Source organism: Eptatretus burgeri, chromosome 3 (genome assembly GCF_056783735.1).
Source record: "Eptatretus burgeri isolate ZD-2024b chromosome 3, Ebu_testis_v1, whole genome shotgun sequence".
Classification (NCBI taxonomy): Eukaryota; Metazoa; Chordata; class Myxini; order Myxiniformes; family Myxinidae; genus Eptatretus; species Eptatretus burgeri.
In genome coordinates, this window is record NC_140963.1 from 27,850,004 (window position 1) to 27,870,106 (window position 20,103).

At 38.7% G+C, this 20,103-nt stretch overlaps 1 protein-coding gene across 1 annotated transcript in view; it reads right to left on the bottom strand.

The window, feature by feature from the left end:
* The window catches only part of LOC147029600 (uncharacterized), a 92,696-nt gene that overhangs the window by 51,264 nt on the left and 21,329 nt on the right, over positions 1–20,103 (bottom strand). The window contains exons 5-19 of the mRNA XM_085872757.1: positions 19,730–19,762; positions 19,560–19,613; positions 8,920–9,021; positions 7,683–7,757; positions 7,469–7,513; positions 7,088–7,141; positions 6,907–6,960; positions 6,653–6,706; positions 6,440–6,493; positions 6,269–6,322; positions 3,361–3,405; positions 3,194–3,247; positions 3,053–3,097; positions 2,684–2,737; positions 1,004–1,102 (exon numbers count right to left, since the gene is read on the bottom strand). Coding sequence (XP_085728883.1) covers positions 1,004–1,102; positions 2,684–2,737; positions 3,053–3,097; positions 3,194–3,247; positions 3,361–3,405; positions 6,269–6,322; positions 6,440–6,493; positions 6,653–6,706; positions 6,907–6,960; positions 7,088–7,141; positions 7,469–7,513; positions 7,683–7,757; positions 8,920–9,021; positions 19,560–19,613; positions 19,730–19,762 — 876 coding nt within the window. The remainder of the gene's footprint in view (positions 1–1,003; positions 1,103–2,683; positions 2,738–3,052; positions 3,098–3,193; positions 3,248–3,360; positions 3,406–6,268; positions 6,323–6,439; positions 6,494–6,652; positions 6,707–6,906; positions 6,961–7,087; positions 7,142–7,468; positions 7,514–7,682; positions 7,758–8,919; positions 9,022–19,559; positions 19,614–19,729; positions 19,763–20,103) is intronic.

Consider the following 20,103-nt stretch of genomic DNA (forward strand, 5'->3'; position numbering starts at 1 on the left):
CACACAATCATTCCCACCAGTGGTCTACACATGCTCAATGAATCAGGAATCATAATGATATTTGTGCATTGCAAGAAATTACCTTTCTGGTAAATTCACATAATGATAATGTAATTTTATCGTACGATTGATCAACCATTCCATGTCGTTCTCATTTGGGAGAAAAATGTGTGAAATGCAATTTTGTGACGGATGTAAGTTTGTGTTCTTGTTAACTGTATATATTTGAGAGAAATTAAAATAATTGAAAGGGAGTTCATTCCAAAGTGTAATAACACCTGTCAAATAGATAAATTAAATTATATATATCGCACCATTACAAAATTACCAATCAATATATATTTGTCTGATTTACTGATATTGAGAAGATATACGCTGCAGTATTTGCATTTACAATATGTTGATGGCCTTCAAGTCTGCCAAATGGGAATTCATGTTCCTGTGACGCTTAAATGTACATTATATTGATCCTTAAACTATAATGAGCGATACAATTGTCTGTCCATTATTCTGTCTGTACTACCTTGAATGGGCGTCTGAAATACACCCACAAATTGTTCAGCATTATCTACTCTAGATTTAAAAAAATAAAGGTGTTTTCCATGTTTATCATGCAAATAACTTTCCATGGTCTATGAAAACTAACAATATTTCAATAATGAACAATTTTGAGTATATAACAATGCAGGGGTATATAGACCACAGTAGATCTGTGAATAAACGATTAAAGTAGATCTGTATGCAGACTCTCACACTCACTGAAACACAAACTGATTATACAAGAGCCTATCCTGTCTCTTCAAGAATGGGTGAGGCTCAAAAATAGCGATGAAGAAAACTCTAAGGCAGGTGGACAAAGTGCAAATAAACCGGTGTGTATTTAGAACAAAAAGGAACAAAGAGGAATTAGTTGAGAAACTTTATAGATCATTTACATATTACCAATGCAACTGGATAAATAAAGATGAGAAAGGACGGTGGAAATTTGCATTGTTCGACTCACAGAAGGACCAGCAGGACCAGAAGCGCCAGGAGCTCCGGGCTCGCCTCTGGAACCTTGTGCTCCCTCAGGTCCACGGGCACCGGTTGGACCAGCTTCTCCCTAGGCACAAAGAGCCAGCGCAGAAAGTAAGCCAAACTTTCAAGCAAAATTATTAACTGTCAAGTATCATGCAATAATATTATCTCTCACTTTGGAATATTGTTCATCACTGTATAATGAAACTGAGATACGGGCAAAAGCCTTTGATATGGGAATCGCCCTTTGAATGTAAAGCATTTTGTTGCCAGCCGAAGCAAATCAAATTTCCAAGAAATATCATTAACGGATATAATGGGGGGATTTGTTGAATTAAATTTTTTTTAAAAAACTGCAGAACAAAATATGCGGAATGACTAATAAAAAACAATTTATTGCTTCTTCTTCAATATTATATTTACAATTTCTTTGTTTGTAGTGCATCCTTCTTTCAGTTAATGATGGCACGCTCGTGACAGCGATTGTGGTTGCGATTTTGCGTGCAACATGTAGCGTGATTCATGATGCAGCATCTCTTGCTGTGGGTCTCACCTGAATGGGAGTGTTTTTTTCCTCTGATTTGACAATGGATGACCAGGCAGGTTAGAGGTGAGTGCGGCGGCAACCAAGTAATGTTAGCATTTGTCGACTATTTCCAATTAAAAAAAATTTTATCAAAAAAATTAATATTGTTAGAATTTTCTTTTTTCTTTTTAATATCAAGTTCCTCTGTGAAAGTGAAAGGCAGGACTAAGAGACAAACTTTAACTTTTTTTTTGTTTCCCTCGTAAGGAAATTGCACATCCCTGCTATATTTTTTTGTGCTAAAACATGAGCTTCGCTTCCATTCAAACAAGCGGCAATAGTTAAGAAGTATGAGCTCAGGTGGTCAAAAACAATCATCGATGGGCTTTACTTTCAATAGAGTTTCATCCACTTCCATGTGCGGATGTACATTTGTCTGGCCAGATTCCCCGTAGACAATCCCTCCATCTTACATCAAATGATACGGTGTTGACGTTTTATGTTCTTCCTGTTGCACATTCCTACTGTCGGCCGAGCTGTACGAGCTCTACATCCTGAACACAATCCATCATGACAGCAGCGACATATGCAATGATGTTTCTCAAAACTCAAATGATAACAGTTACTGTATGACAAGTACTGGTAGCCTTGGCTGTCCTATTTCCATGTCTACATCATGTGATAGAGATGCAAGATAAATTACAGCAACATATGGTCTCATCATTGAACAAAAGGCAAAGTTTGACCCTTTGACCCTGCAACTTTGACCAATTTTCATGAATGAATGGCTTTGTTGTTGTTGTTGTTGTTGTTGTTGTTGTTGTTGTTTAAACAAACAAAATGAGATGCATAAAATGCATCGTCGCTTTCGGGTTGTGCAGGCCTCATCACTGCAACTTACAGATGCTTTATGATGTCTCACAAAAGACAAAAATAATGTTTACGACAAAGCGTCAAAAGGCAAAAAGACAATCATAATGCGTCCTCTTTTAAAAACAGGAAACAAAAAAAGCATTTCAACAAAATAAGAGCTAAACCCATACTGATGGACCGTTTCAACTCAAGACTCGATGGATCTCTGAAGGAAAAATGAGAGAAATGTCCGAGACAAGAATAAGGTGAATGCATTACTCGACTCACCTTAGTACCAGGAGCTCCAGGGAAGCCAGGAGCACCAGATGGACCAGTCGGGCCCTGCAGCAAAAGGAGAGACACTTGAAAAATGGATTAAAGGTAAACATTTAAATCCACTTTATCCACCAAATGGGAACCTTATATTTCAACATATGATATAGACTTACTTTTTGTAGTGCTGACATACAAATACTGGGTTTAAATCATATGCGGGTCTAAATCACATTTCAGAGCATTCGATAATATGATGTTAAATCACAAGTGGTTTCTGCGGAAAAGTCATGGCAAACTATTCCCAGGTCACGTAAAATGGCGTTGAGTGTATTATGTTTCACTGGGGTTTTAAAATGACAAAACAGACTCAATAATACTCACCGGAGGTCCAGCAGGTCCGGTAAGACCATCAGAGCCACGAGCCCCCTGTAAAAATAAAAGGTATTACAAACATATCTCGTATGTCATGTCAATACATTTTGCATTAAGGTACTGAAATGAAACAAAAAATAACGCACTCACCGCTGGTCCAGAAGGTCCAGGACGACCCCTCTCGCCGGGAAGTCCTCGAGGACCCTGTAAAGTGACAACACCATTCAATATCACCAGGGAGCAGTTGTGGGGGTGTTTTACCATATGCAACATGTCACGAAGTAAATAAGATAGCGAGGGTGGGGGTTGATGGTTACCATTGGGCCTGGAGCACCATTCTCACCAGGAGAACCAGACTCCCCCTAGAATAGGAAAAAAACATTGAAGGAATACGTGAATAACTATTTCAGCTTGGGTATCAATAGCTGACAGGATTTATTGACAATGTATATATTTGGAGGTGTGTGTGTGTGTGTGTGTGTGTGTGTGTGTGTGTGTGTGTGTGTGTGTGTGTGTGTGTGTGTGTGTGTGTGTGTGTGTGTGTGTGTGTGTGTTTGTGTGTGTGTGTGTGTGTGTGTGCATGCCTTTCCGATTTGGAATTCTAGTGTTCTCATTTTTTATTGTAGATGGTGGTACCCACATCATCATCATCATCATCATCACAATGATGACACCTTATTGGTTATTTGAAGAATAGAAAAGCCAATGTATTGTTTCAAGAGGTGGTGCTGACAGGTAAATCGATATATTTATTGATTTCATACAAGGGTCAGCATCCAGGGAAGAGCGAGACAACACAGGACAGCTGGTACACATATCAACAACAGAGTCGAGGGGTACAGGTGGGGAATCTCAAGCAAACAAACAGCATTAGCCTGTAAAAACAAATCTGTAGGTAGAGATCGGGGACAGGGTCAACAAAAATAGAATTGAGATCGTGTTGGAAAGTTGTGCATGAGATCGTGGTGGAGTTTTTTTTACTCTTCAGATTAAAAGGTTTGGCAAACAATATAATCTCACATGGCTTGCTGAGTTGACAGGTATTGTGTTGCTTTGTGTTGCAACAACATAGTGAGATTAAAAACAACTGACCTTCACTCTGCTTTATAATTCTGGTAGAATCCAACACTACAATCACCTGATAGCACTCTGTGGATGCCTTTGATGACTCTCATAAGATGATCACATTGTATGAGCCTTTAAACACCTTTCATGTGACGCTCTTCAAAGCCTTCCAAGACTAGATGGTGGACTGGCCTTCACGTTTTTGTCACCCATGAACATCAACTGCGTTCAAATCATCAATTGTATTGTAACAACCTTGTGACTGTTTGAACACAGGCCCAAAACCTTGCAAAGAGTCACATCAAACTTGGAAACTACTACACATTTAAAAAACCAAATACTCAATGTACCCACATGGAGAGATAAGCCAATTCTTCCAATGAGATAAACAAAGGTGGGTTCCCTTTATCAATGCAGCGCTCCTGCAGATCACAAACGATGACCTTCACCCATCTTGGTATCCAAAGTTTCTTCCCCCCTCCCCCCCCCCCCGTTCTTTAGTTTCCCACAATACATTTTTGTGTCGGTCTGAAAATGCATGGAAAATGGGTGGTTACTTTGGAGGCAGCTCAAATGAATTACGAGGTTAGAGATTCCAGTCTCGATTTAAAAAAAAGTCTTTTTGTTGCTGCAGCATCTCGTGGCACGGCTTAATTCGAAAGAAGTATTAAGCTGGTTGTCCATTTTGCTTGCATTTCATGCAGAATGGCAGTATCCTAAAAGGTGCAGTTCGGACGTCGAAGCTGGGCTGTTGAAAGATTGCAATGGGTCAACTATTGATGAAGCATCAAAGTAAAGCAAAGTTATTCATGCCAACCCTCACCCTTGTGTGTGTGTGTGTGTGTGTGTGTGTGTGTGTGTGTGTGTTTGTGTGTGTGTGTGTGTGTGTGTTTGTGTGTATATATATATATATATATATATATATATATATATATATATATATATATATATATATTACCCTCGACTTGGCAATTCCTCAGTTGCCCCTACAACTATCTTTGTCTTTTTGCAGTATCAAAGGTTCATGTGCGAGCGTGTACATAAATTACATACACGGAAATGACATTGAGAGTCAGAAATGGACTTTTTTTTCAATTACAATTAAATTAGCAAATGAGCGACAAATCAACACAATACGTATGTGCAATTCCAATTTGGGATCCCATTATCACGAGCTGTCTTCTCAAATTGCAATGCTAAGTGGGCCAGTCTATTTACTCCCAACCTCTTTTCCTTTATTTCCTCACCAAACCCAAACTCCCCTTGTACCCTCTATTTGCTAACCTGTACTCCAAATCCCTTTTCTTCATTTTTTGAATTAAATTCTTACTTCATACTTTTACGGAAATTGAGGCTCATTGAAGAGCTGACGGTAAATGTGCGAGAGAGATGCTTACGCATCAACAATCGAGCAGAATAACCGATGGAGAAAAAGTGGAGAAATCGGAAAGGAACGGGCAGAGAGTAAATATAATAAATTGGGACATGTGGACGTGACAAAGGAACAGAGCGGATAAGTAGATAGATAAAGAATGTTAGAGCAGATACAAAAATATGACAAATGGGGAAAATGTACATTCGAGTGCAGGACGACTGGGGAGTGTGAGAATACAAATGATCAGGAACAGGAATAGGTGATGACAATGTACGGAAACGGCTCGCCATCTTAAACAAGTGGAGGGAGGAAAATGACTACACAGACTCAAGAAGGCGATTGCAGAGTCGGAGAAGAAAAGTGGGTGGGAAGGGGGGGGGGGTAATTATGAATCGGTACAAATTATATTGGTTATTAAAAGTAGTAATTCCAATGTGGCCGTGATCACCATGACAATCTGAATGTGTCATCAACTGCAGGAAGCCAGATTAAATTTGGGGACATTTGCATCCATTGGAATGAAGTATTTTGATTTGCTTCGAACTTGTTTTCTTCTGTCAGCATCAAAATCAAATGCAGACAGAAGATTGGCAGAAGAGATGTGCTTTATGGGAATAGTAAAGTTCCATTTGTATGTTTTGATGCCACCAGAAGTAGAAGTTGAGTTGTTGGAATGCCTGAAGATAGGAATTTAGCAATGTAGTGAATTCGAGTGATCTGTTTGAGAGGATAAGTGACAATTAATTAAGAAGTGTGAAAATGTTGCAACACCTTGCTCGACTTACCTTGGCTCCTGCAGCACCACTATCACCCTTTGCACCATCTAATCCAGAGTAACCCTGAATAATACAGCACACACCAAAACGGTACATTTGAAAGCAAGATCATTGACAGCATCGGACCAAACCATGTAGGTAAGAAGTACAAACGCTCATCTGGTGCGCAGGAAGCCTCACCCTGTGTCCCTTGATCCCTGGAAGTCCAGGAGTTCCGGGGAACCCACGAGCTCCCTAGTAAAGAAAAGTAAAGCCCATATAAGATCAAAAAAAAGAAGAAAAAGATTCACTTTCTATTTTAGAGAGAAGTTCAACATGAAAACATGTGTAATTGAACCAATGAGAGCATCTTGTTTCAAAGTATTTAAATGGCTTTAAATTAATGCTTCTCACCTGAGGTCCAGGTGGGCCACGCTCTCCAGCCTTGCCATGTTTTCCAGACTCACCCTGCAGGTGTATACGTTTTAGGTTATATGAAATAACACAAAGCAGGATGTGTGATTTCCATCAAGTACAATATTCTTACAACAAAATGAGGACTTAAATTTTTACATTTCATTCTTTTTATGCTTATGTCGAATGCAATGTTGGCCAATGAATATACAGAAGGAAAAAGTAAACCACAAATAAAATGACGTCATACTCACATCCTCTCCCGGCTTTCCATGAGGTCCAGTGGGACCTCGAGGGCCAAGAGGACCCTAGAATAAGAAAGAGGAAGGATGAGCTGATCATCATCATCATCATGCCACACACCTGCACATCAAAATAAAAAGGCAGGTATGAAAGATTTACATCCATCTTAACAAAAAATCATGTTGAACTTACAGCAGGGCCTGGCTCTCCAGGTTCACCATGGGGTCCTTGGAATCCTTGAGGTCCCTGGAAGTGGAAGAGAAAAGACCTTGTATCTCCACATAAATCAGCATGGCATTTATGTAGTGTGCTTCCATATTTGAGCTCAACTGCTTTCGAAGGTTGAAGCTTTTGTTATCTGAAGTTATACTTTGATTTACACTTTTCTTTAGCACTTTTTAATGTTGAAAACCATTTAAAATCTATCTACAAAAAAACTTTGTGATCTTTGTGGGCTTTTAATGGGCTCATATATCCCATCTGAATAAGTGGTTATTTTATAACGTTAATTAAGAGTGATGTCGACATTTATTCAAAGGGTCAATTGAAGATGTAAACCCCAAAAAAGCTTACTGAAGATCCAGGAGGTCCGGGTGGGCCACGTGGTCCCATTGGTCCCTGAGTTTAAAAAAAGAAGGGATAACACGGTCAATAAAACAGTTTCATCCATATCAAAAGCACAAGGATAACATCACAATAAATGGGACAGCGAATGTTGGTGTGGAAATGGAATCTCACGGTGGTCAGAGAGAAGATAATGTCCATTTATTTGAAAGAGCTTGCTTACCATCGGTCCTGAACCCATCATCTGCATTCCGCCACCCTTCTCGTCAAATCCTCCAGCCATCTGTGCAGCAAAGTTCTGCAGAACAGATCAAATAGCTTGTCACACAAATACTCAGCATGTGTCACCATAAGACACATCAAAGCTCAAAAAAAAAAATAGAAAAAAGGTAGAGCTGCTATGTTTATTTGAATGCCATCCGCTGTGAATTAAGTTCTGGCCTCTGTTCGGTCGAAAAAACATCTTGAGTGCATCGTTCTTCAAAAGAGAAAGGACAAAATATTGATGCATCTCATAAACCATATCGTGTCTTTTCGTATAATACAATTCAGTTTATATTTTCATGGTCTGAATTTAATATAAATCAAATAACGAAAGTAGTTACTGCAGGATGACTACAATGAAGCTCAAAATGTGGTTTTTATGTGTTGTGATAGAATGAGATTACTCATAAATTGTAATCCTGATCCAACTTCTCAAAAAAGACTCACAAATGGAGCTTCATGCAGATGCAGGCCTGATTTTTAACAAATCCTCAGATAACGTGGTGAGCCCTATTGTTGACATCAAAAAGTTGGCCAATGTATAAGTCTTTGAACCACGTAGTCTCCTGATGAAATATTGTGAAAAATAGTGCATGTTTCTGATTGTAAATGAGATAGCTTTTGTAAAAAAAAAAAACAACATAGCTCTCTAAAAAGAGGAGATTGTTAAATCTGCAATTTTGAGATCTTGTGACTTGATCTTGTCAAGTATACTGAGAAGGCCTGTTAGACGACTGCCATATTTAGTACATGGTGTAGGTGGTGAATTTGTGCAGTCATTGATATGTTGGAATGATTTGTAGATTATTACAGGACCCTAAGCAGGTGTGATAGAACTGCCAAGCTCAGATATTTAACAAACAAAAACATGCTTTGTTTAATGTCCAAGTACATCTTGGGCCCACCAAGTTTCTCAGATAAATTATTGTGGAAATAATATTCGGCCTCTTCGCCAGACAATATAAACCATTTAAGTTGAAGTTACAGATAATGTACGACTGCTCAATAACAATATATGGTCTCCATCCAGTTCCTTATTCAAAAAATGGACCTTTTATCAGTGTATTTTGTTGTATCACATTCTTACATGGCACATGTTTACCTTGAAATAATGTTATGGTAATTCATTCAATTTATGGGTGTGTAAAGAGGTATGATGTAAATGTTTCCCAAGATAACAGCTTTGCGTTACTTACTCCACCCAAGCCAGGTTGACCGGGAGGCCCAGGAGGTCCAGGGGATCCAGGGTTGCCAGGAATCCCAGGATCTCCATCTCTGCCTCGGGGGCCGGAAGAGCCCTGGTAAAAATAAAACAAAAAAAAACATTTTAAGCATTATATTACATTTGATATCAAAAAGTATGGTCTATACCTGAAGGTCAATAAGAACTGCTGACATGTTGTGAAGGTTAAACAAAAGACAGCTGAAAATAATACAATTTACAAATGTGATACCTGTAGGCATGTCACAAAAAATGCACCTGTCAACGTATTGAGTTTTCTTCACATTCTTTCAGAGTTTAGATTTTGGAACCCGCATCATCGGTTTTATGAAGTTTTCGTATATTCCTTGAAGAATCTTCACCACCATAGATTACGTTAGACTGTCTACCTCCATGTGAAAAATTGTTGTCCTTTTTGTGTTGTTTGATCCACGCTTTCTTTATCGCTGTTGTTCAAGTTTACAGCATAACAAGTACATAGAAACTATCACATAATCCATTAAACATCATCAAAGCTTGTTTATAATGGCAATGCAGAAAATTTTGAGAAGGTGATACACACGCACAAATGACAAAGAAATCTGTCAAAAAATGCAACTTTTATTACATAAATTTTATAAACTCCATATTGATCTCAAATATCACAAAAACCTGTAAGATGACTTAAATCCTGGCATTTCAAACGGGAAGATACCCGAGAACAACCCGACAGAATCGGAAAGGCAAGGGTAAAATAAATAAATAAATAAATAAAATAAAATAAAAATAAATAACTAAATAAATAAAGAGGTGTGATTGCAGGTGCATGTCGAACACATGGTCGGAAGATTGGGCTGTTCGAAGGAATCAGATATTAAACTGGATCAGTCATGGTGAAAAGAAGAAGAGCTGAGGAATAAGAGCATTTCCTCATGGGCAATGGGACAAGGTCGTAAAAATAATTCGTTCTGACTGTACCTAATTGTGCAAGAGAGGATTCGGAACTTATTGCACTTTTCTTTATCTGTACTTGTCAAAAGCTAACATGAGTGCCTTAAAACACTCATGTTCAATACCAACAGGAACATGTGGTTGCACTTGTTCAATAAACAGATGTAGGATCCAATAAGTTATGTCTCAGCCTGTGTTGTGAGTTTATGTATGATTAAGCTCGACTGACTGCAAAAAGAGGGAAATGTTTTATTTTTATTTTTTAAGCACATCACTTGCATGCAGTTCTAACTTTTGAATGGTTGTAACTCTTTCAGTCACTGGAGTTCGTGTTAAGATGGATAGTATGTTATTTTTTGATACTCTTGTTCTCTCATTAACTCTGGAAGGTGAAAAAGAAGGCTGTAATTGAAATGACCATTGTTGTGGGTTGAACTCATCCTGTGTGTTAAAAAAAACTCTGATTAGGACAAGCAGCCCAAGCTGACATCTGTTATGTCAGTTTGAATGAAATATACATAGTTGTAGATTTTGGATTGTATTGGATTTTTTTTATTTTTATTTTTTTTACAATTTCACTGGAAACTTCTCCAATGATTACACATTTTTATACGTCTCTGCAATTTCTTACCGAGGTTCATAATTCCCATTGAATTGGATAAGTTATTAGCATGTATAATAACATCAAACGTTTTTTTTTTAGTGTGAACGGACTCACATGTCAATTCTTATATGGTCTAATCAACTGCATTCTTGTCACTAAGACAATAAGATGACGTGTTTACTAAAATGGTACAAAGGCCAATGCACAAGACAAGATTCCTTAAGCAAAAGAAACATATCTCTGACTTCGGCCATATTGGTCCACCGACTGACTGATAAATCCTTTAGTCCTTATTGAAGTCAATAAAGTCATAAGTAATCATCACGTCCAAAAAATTGCTCGAATTACAATAACGATCATATTGTGATTGAGGCAATAAATAAATAATGAATAAATTAAAAAAATATATATACACATATATATATATATATATACATATATATATATATATATATATATATATATATATATATATATATATATATATATATATCTATATACACAGCTCTGGAAAAAAATAAGAAAACACTCCAATTTTTTTTAAATCAGCATCTCTACATGTATGGCAGCCATTCCATTCCAGTGTCTGTTGAATTCCAACACAGGCACACCTCATTCTACTTAGTGAGGTACTGATTCGGTGATCACCTGAACCGAATCTTATTTTACAAAGAAAAGTATAAAAACCACTGCTGTGGTCATCACTATCCTCTTGCAATAGGACCAGCTGGATGGCAAAAACAGTGCGAGTATTACCTCAAAAGTAATTGGAATCAAAAAATAACTATTGACCATGCCAAAAGAGTTGAAAAGAAAAGTTTTTAGTGAGGAAAAGAAGGGTTCAATTCTGGCTTTACTGGTAGAGGGATACAGTGAGCATCACGTTGCTTCCATCCTTAAAATTTCAGAGACGGCGGTTCATAAGAACAAGGTCAAGCAGCAGACATTGGGGACAACAAAGCTACAGACTGGCAGAGGGCGAAAACGACTTTCCACTGACTGGGATGACCGCCAACTCATTCGAATGTCACTCAACAACCATAGGATGACATCAACTGATCTACAAAAAGAATGGCAAATGGCAGCTGGGGTGAAGTGCACGGCGAGGATGGTTAGAACCAGGCTCCAAGGGGCAGGGCTGAAGTCGTGCAAAGCAAGAAAAAAGCCCTTCATCAACGAGAAGCAAAGAAGAGCCAGACTGAGGTTTGAAAAAGACCATAAGGATTGGATTGTAGAGGACTGGAGTAAGGTCATCTTCTCTGATGAGTCCAATTTTCAGCTTTGCCCAACACCTGGTCGTCTAATGGTTAGAGGGAGACCTGGAAAGGCCGACAAGCCACAGTGTCTCACACCCACTGTGAAATTTGGTGGAGGATCAGTGATGATCTGGGGGTGCTTCAGCAAGGCTGGAATCGGACAGATTTGTCTTTGTGAAGGACTCATGAATCAAGCCACGTGCAAGGTTGTCCTGGAAGAACACTTGCTTCCTTCTGCTCTGACAATGATCCCCAACTGTGAGGATTGTTTTTTTTCCAGCAGGACAATGCTCCATGCCACACAGCCAGGTCGATCAAGGAGTGGATGGAGGACCATCAGATCAAGACCCTGTCATGACCAGCCCAATATCCAGACCTGAACCCCATTGAAAACCTCTGGAATGTGATCAAGAGGAAGATGGATTGTCACAAGCCATCAACCAAAGCCGAGCTGCTTGAATTTTTGTGCCAGAAGTGGCATAAAGTCACCCAACAGCAATGTGAAAGACTGGTGGAGAGACGCATGAAGACGCATGAAAGCTGTTGTTGAAAATCAGGGTTATTCCACAAAATATTGATTTCTGAATTCTTCCTTAATTAAAACATTATTATTGTGTTATTTAAAAATGAATATCAACTTGTTTTTTTTGTATTATTTGAGGTCTGAAAACACTGAATCTTTGTTGTTATTTTGACCAGTTGCCATTTTCAACAAATAAATGCTGGAAATGACAATATTTTTATTCAGAATTTGGGAGAAATGTTGTCAGTGGTTTATAGAATAAAACAAAAATGTTCATTTTACTCAAACACATACCTATAAATAGTAAAACCAGAAAAACTGATCATTTTGCAGTGGTGTCTTCATTTTTTCCAGAGCTGTATATATATATATATATATATATATATATATATATATATATATATATATATATATATATATATATATATATATATATATATATATATATATATTTAGACACTTACTTGATGATAAAATAAATTAATCAGCTGGATTACGTTGACACATGTCATAAAGCATTTTATTTGAAATCTTAGCAGTAAAGTTTTCTGTATTTAAGAATAAACCATAAGTCAGAGCATATACTACATTTGAAAAAACAACTTTATACACAGGACGACAACTACTTCTTTGTTGGCCTCCATTAATACAACCTTCATGTGGGGTCAGGCAAGATGGACGTCAGGCCCAAGTCTATTCATTTTTGTTTTCAGTTTCCAAACAAGAGAAATTGCAACAAATATTATACGACCAAAGGTTGATGATGTATCTGTTATCTGTGTTTCATGATAAACCATTTCCTTGCTATTTGCAGTTACATATAAACACTCGTAAGTGATTATTTAGACATTGACATGTTTGGCGTGTACAATTCAAAGCAGCTGGGATGGTGCCATGGAGTTCGTGTAAAAAAAAATTTTTAGAACTTTACAGGCGTAGTGAACAAAAAAGATCAACATACGGTACTTGTTAGAGCTTTCATATTTTTTGACTATAAATATATTTTGACTCAACTTGGACAAGTGGTAAGAGTAATGGAATCTTTTTGGGGGGGGTGGGGAGGGGAAGCAATGCTAAATTGAGAAAAAGGAACAATGGGCTGGGACAGGAGAAAGAAGGGATCTGATAGGAGTGTGAATTGTGGAGGGAGATAAATCGGAGAAAGAAGAAGGGAAGGCATGTATGTAGTGCATGGGTGGGAGGGCCTGGATGTATATAAAAAAGAAAAAGGATCTACAAATCAAAATGTAATTAGTTACACATTCTAATTTCAAATGTACTGTTAAAATTACATAATGATATTAATATGAATATTATAACATGATGTTAAAATAATCATTAATTAGTGACCAATGCAGGAGGAATTTTTCAGTGAGAGAGGAAACTTTCCTCTGTTTATACTGCACACTAATCGACGTGTACCCTGAGGAAAGATATTTCTTGCTGAATTATGAAAGACAGCAGCCCCGAAGGGGAAGATGGAAAGCCAGAATTTTAGCTTCAGATTTGGACTCGTATTTCATACATATAGAACTTCAAGGGCACGGCATTAGAACGAATGCGTATTATTCAAAAGGGGGCAGCATGCAATGGTCACACACCATTCTTAGACAGCATCATTTCAAATTTAATATCCTAGAGAGAAAGAGAGAAAGAGAGAAAGAGAGAAAGAGAGAAAGAGAGAAAGAGAGAAAGAGAGAAAGAGAATGAGACAATAGCAAGTTATGATGCAAGAAAGGACTGAATTTGAAATAAAAATTACCCCCGTGTGGGGGTGACGGTCATCTCTATAATGTTTTTTACGATCATAATCGATGAACCGTTGCCAGATATCTCCTAAAATGACAGACTACATAGGTTTTGAAAATGGCGACTTTCACAACTTTCGTGACCTCGTGACCTTGACCCTGACCTTGAATCCGGGAAAATATGTCGTTGGGTATCACTCATCGACCTCTACCCACATACCAAATTTCATCAAGATCGGAAGTAAAAAGTTTTCTTTGTTCCGGGAGGTGTTTTTGACCATCTTCCAGGTTACGTGGCGGCCAAACAGGATGGAAATTCAAAAATCTGTCCAGTTCGATACAAGATAATATTTTTTACTATCATAATCAATAAATAGTTGCTGAATATCTTGTATAATGGCAGACGAGATAGGTTTTGAAAATGGCGATTTTTATAACTTACGTGACCTCGTGACCTTGACCCTGACCTTGAATCCGTACAAAAGTTATATCGTTGTGCAACACTCATCGACCTCTACCCACATACTAAGTTTCATCAAGATCGGAAAGAAAAATTGTTCACGGATGGACGGACGGACGGACGGACATCTGGTCCGGCTTTATAAGGTCATCTCGGTAGAGATGACCTAAAAAGTAGAAAAAAAGCCAGTGAAGGTAAATTACAGCAGTGTTATTGGCATAATTTGACATTATTTTGGTATAAACATAATTTTACAGCAATTTGCTCAGTGTGTGGATTCACCACTCACAAGGGTGAATTCAGTTCAGAGAAAACCCATCAATCCAGAGAAATCTCTCCAAAATATGAACAGCAATCCCTAGGGGGGCATTGTCCAAACCATAAATGTAAAGATCGAGTCCTGGAAATGTGTTTCAGTCCAAATCGTGCTAATCCATTAGTAAGATGTAAATAAGCTTTGACATTTAAGACTTTTGGATAGGCCTATATACTGTTTGACTCCACATTGCACACATCATATTATTACTCAAACATAACTTATGAGGGTGAGAGATTTGAATAATTCCTTCACTTTACTGACTGCCGAATTCAATAGCTATCCGGGAACTTTCCATCATCAAGGTTTAAACCCTTCAATCCCAGAATCTCTCTGAATAGCAGTTGTGTCCGAAGGCCATCCAATCAGGCAGAGGACGATACAAGAAAGCAGATCGAAAGAGAAAAAGAAAGGCAGAATGAGAAAGTGGGACAGAAAAGGAGAAAGAGAGAAAGAGAGAGAGAGAGAGAGAGAGAGAGAGAGAGAGAGAGAGAGAGAGAGAGAGAGAGAGAGAGAGAGAGAGAGAGAGAGAGAGACACAGAGAGAGAGACACAGAGAGAGAGACACAGAGAGAGACACACAGAGAGAGAGAGAGAGAGAGAGACACAGAGAGAGAGACACAGAGAGAGAGACACAGAGAGAGAGACACAGAGAGAGAGACACAGAGAGAGACACAGAGAGAGAGACACAGAGAGAGAGACACAGAGAGAGAGACACAGAGAGAGAGACACAGAGAGAGAGACACAGAGAGAGAGACACAGAGAGAGAGAGACACAGAGAGAGAGACACAGAGAGAGAGACACAGAGAGAGAGACACAGAGAGAGAGACACAGAGAGAGAGACACAGAGAGAGAGACACAGAGAGAGAGACACAGAGAGAGAGACACAGAGAGAGACACAGAGAGAGAGACACAGAGAGAGAGACACAGAGAGAGACACAGAGAGAGACACAGAGAGAGAGACACAGAGAGAGAGACACAGAGACACACAGAGACACACACACAGAGAGACACACACAGAGAGAGAGACACAGAGAGAGAGTCACAGAGAGAGAGACACAGAGAGAGAGACACAGAGAGAGAGACACAGAGAGAGAGACACAGAGAGAGAGACACAGAGAGAGAGAGAGAGGACACAGAGAGGAGAGAGAGGACAGAGAGAGAGGACAGAGAGAGAGGACAGAGAGAGAGGAGAGACAGAGAGACAGAGAGACAGAGAGACAGAGAGACAGAGAGAAAGAGACAGAGACATAGAGAGATAGAGAGATAGAGAGACAGAGAGACAGAGACAGAGACAGAGACAGAGACAGAGAGAGAGAGAGAGAGAGAGAGAGAGAGAGAGAGAGAGAGAGAGAGAGAGAGAGAGAGAGAGAGAGAGAGCATTTCCTAAAATAACAAAAACTTCTAAGGGACAGTGTGCAATTCAGCATAAAGTGCTTGACGAAATGCTGAATTTGTGAAGCACCAAATGCATTTAGTGCAACGTAGGAGTGCTTAATGAAAAATTCAGAAGTTCATTCTTCGTTGAGCACTCGTACCTTCACGGCTTCACAGAAAGACAAAACAAAGCTGAACAATTCAAGACTTTTGTCAAAGTCTGGACACTGTTCTACCTTACAGCATTATTGCAAACTGTTCCTGTTAGTGTGATTGATTCCCCTGTCTTTAGTGGCCTCCATCATTAACTAATTTGCTCTTCACATTCTTAAGTGCACTCCACTATGACCTTTTGTTTTTGCAAAACCGAAATGTTTAACACTAATCACAGGAGCCTAAAAAAAGGGACACACCAGATTTGGAGGTGAAGACTATAATGTTAAATGTGCTTCACATCAGGTTACCAAAATATAATGTACAACGATATATTCCATCGATGGTTGATTAATTTTGCAGGAGATCCACATGATGTCGAAGGGACGTTAGCAGTGGCACTGACATTTTAAGATCCTGTGTATATCTACAAGACAGATTTTTCTCCTTTATCAGGTCATCATCGAATAACCAGCCAGAAATGTTCCAACATATTAAGTAAGACGCTACTGGGGGAACAGTGCCAACTGCTTCCACTTCTTGTAATCATGAAAGGCCAGTGATATTGCATGGGTGGGTGGAAAAAGGTAATTCATTTACAGTTATCATATTATTTTTAACCAGGGCTTCATTTTAGGTTGGACTATTCAGACCAGCAGTTTATTCCATGAAGGGAAATGTATCGAGCAGTCAAACAGCCAGGGTAACCCAGAAGTCCCTTTAAAGCAGACAATGCTCCTGTTGTTGCCTTATTTTACTGCTCCCACATGTGGTTCTGCCATATTAATCTAAACTCCATTCCTTATTCTTTAAATTAGGTTTTCGTCAATCTCATGGTATTTTGCATTTTGTCTTATGAGACAGGGCCACGAATCCTTGATTACTGTTTACAGGCTTATCCTGCTTCTTCTCTCAAACCATTACAAGTCATCAATATTATGATAGGCTCGTAAGTTTGAGCAAACCACTCAAATCCTTCAAACCATACTTCATGACCTCCGAGTGCGGCAACAGATGGATTGTAATATTTTGCTGATAATCTTGAAAGCTGAACATAAATTGGTACCAGCCAATATTTCTGACGTCATCACACCTTACACCCCTGCAAGAAAGCTGCAGTTAACACTGAGAATCTCCTGTTAGCTCCTCACATGAGGTTGGACACTGTAAGAGGTGACCAATTCAAACAAATTGATTGATTGATTGAGTGATCACAAATATAATATAATTAATTCTCTGTACACTTTACAAACAATAATTTTCATGTTTTTTTCATCTCTTTTTTTGTTTATTTAAACTCAGCGGGTTTGTAGTCCTATTGTTTAATTCTCTGTATACCTCCAGTCCATTATTCTGGCATTGATTTCCATTCAATCCCCATTTATTAAAACTCAATCAAACCCTGGCTCAAATGTCCAAGCGTGTGAGGAGGTACAAGTACAGCATCTCATTCCTTCTTATTTTGCTATACATTGGGAGTAAACATGCAACTATTGACAAGGAATACCAGTCTTGGTAAAGACTCGTGATGGACCGCGTCTGTGGAGAAGACATCCATGGACTTTCGCCAAACAAGAGTTGTGAAAGCATAAGTTCATCGCAGTGAGAAAAAAAAACATGAAGCTGATGTTTCAGGAATTAGCCTTTGTCGGAGTTCACTTTGGTGATTTAACTGAGATTATTATATGCTAGACCTTCCTATTGTAGGAAAATTAGTTACATCTCACAAGGAGACTGATACTACTTATAGGATGCCACATTTTCAACTCAGTAGAGTGTAATTGAGTATAACATAAAAGGAGGGGGGTGGGGGGGGGAGTGTGCAGTCATCATGTTGAATTTGTAGATGCACACAAGGTTTACATTAGCACCAATATTCGGTGGTGTCTTCATCAGCGACACAGGAACAATTGTAACACAAGAGTGATGTAATGGAACGCAATAGTTAACAATTAAATAGAGGTTATTTTACAGTAAAGATTGTAAAGAAACGACAATCTTTACTGGCAAATTGAGATAACAGCAGACTTCAAAATACAAAGATAAAGTGAGAATACACACAATTATGGCAGAAGAAGGAATTGCAAAAATTTTAGAAAGGAAGAAAAGCCTATCAAACAAAATGCACTGAATGGCCCTGGTATATCAATTGTGGTCACACGTCAATGAACCAAGCAGGACAAAAGATAAACTCAAATGAGAGTAGCCTCACTCAAAATAAATAAAGATGAGAAAAATGCTGAAGAAGACACACATCTGAGAAGTACCATGACAATGACGGTTGAAAATGAAAAATATGGTGGAACCTCGTTAGGTCAGACCTAATTGTCGAGCACCTGTCTGGCTAAGTGATTGCTCTGGGAAACTATATGAGGTAGAATCACAAGCAGGTCAGAGGTCTCTGTTGTTTTTACCGCCTCTTGAGTCATGCACACTTAACAGCCCTCTGACCATCTCCAGCTCTGCCAGGACACAAATATTCTTCAAGTAGCCCCTCCTGGTTAAACTCCAAAAATCCAGACTTTATGCAAACCTACATTATTTTGTTGCATTCACTCCAGTTTATTTTCTGCATCACTCTTCCCTCCAGGGCTTCCAGTGTGAGGTACACCACCCATCTCCTTTCGTGCTCAATCCCTAACCATGACATTTCTAACCCCATCAACACCCACCCCCACCCCAAGCTCATTTCTCTTTTTGCATGTTATTTTCTTTCTTCCACTACTCTTTTCCTGTTCTTTAATTCCCTTGCTTGTTGCATATGCCTGTTGTATCACTGCTCCAAGTCAGTACATTGCCTTTATACCCTCCAGCAACTTCGCTCTCCCATGAACCTAGGTTTTGTATACACAAAAGACTGATATAATAACAACTATAGAATACATTGGGTAATATTCCCATCTGTTCGGGAAAGTTTGGCAATGTAGTTGGATAATGGTGGGTTTTCAGAAACATTATAACATATTGTTCTGTGCTTGCAACTTTGGTTGCAAATATAGGTGGCCACATAACTATCGATAATAGGATGCAGGTGTCACTCCATCATGCTCTTTTTGCAAAGTGTGTCCAAACTTTTTCTGTGTAATAGCTAAATAAAAACACCCTTGCGAAACAAAAATAGAGCATCGTACGATGAGTATGCGCAACGTACATGGCAGTGATATTTCTCGACAAATCCTTAAGGTTTGATGAGCAATTTATAGTAGGCAGTCAAATTCCATAATATTATTGGCTTAGGGGCTGCTCACCTGATCTCCCTTTGGTCCTCTGTCTCCTTGGTTGCCTTGTTCTCCAGCGGGACCCTGTATAACCAAGCACAGGTTGTCTGTAAAACTTTTTTACTTCACCACTAATGAGTATACATATCAACAAAGCATTTGAAAAATGTGCTGGCTGAAGGTGAAGCTGCTCTATTCACCTGGAGGCCAGGAGGTCCTCTGATACCATGGAGCTGCAACAGATGAAGGATGTGAATAAGTGTCGACAGAAGTTACAAAATAAAATGGAAGCATTTTACACACTTGATAAAATATCGATAAAATAGATGTATTCTAAAATGACTTGCTTGAATGCAAATGTCAACTGTATGACTAATCTGATAAAAATTACAACGGAAAAGGAAACCTTGTATGGGACAAGTTAGATCAAAACTTAAACAACTCCACGTATTTTACATATAACCATCATGCGGATCGTGTTGGGCATGCTTAATGAGAAACTAAACTCAGATGTAAAAAAGTGAGAATCAATTGATCACCGATCACATGTTTTTCACTTTACATCAATATATTG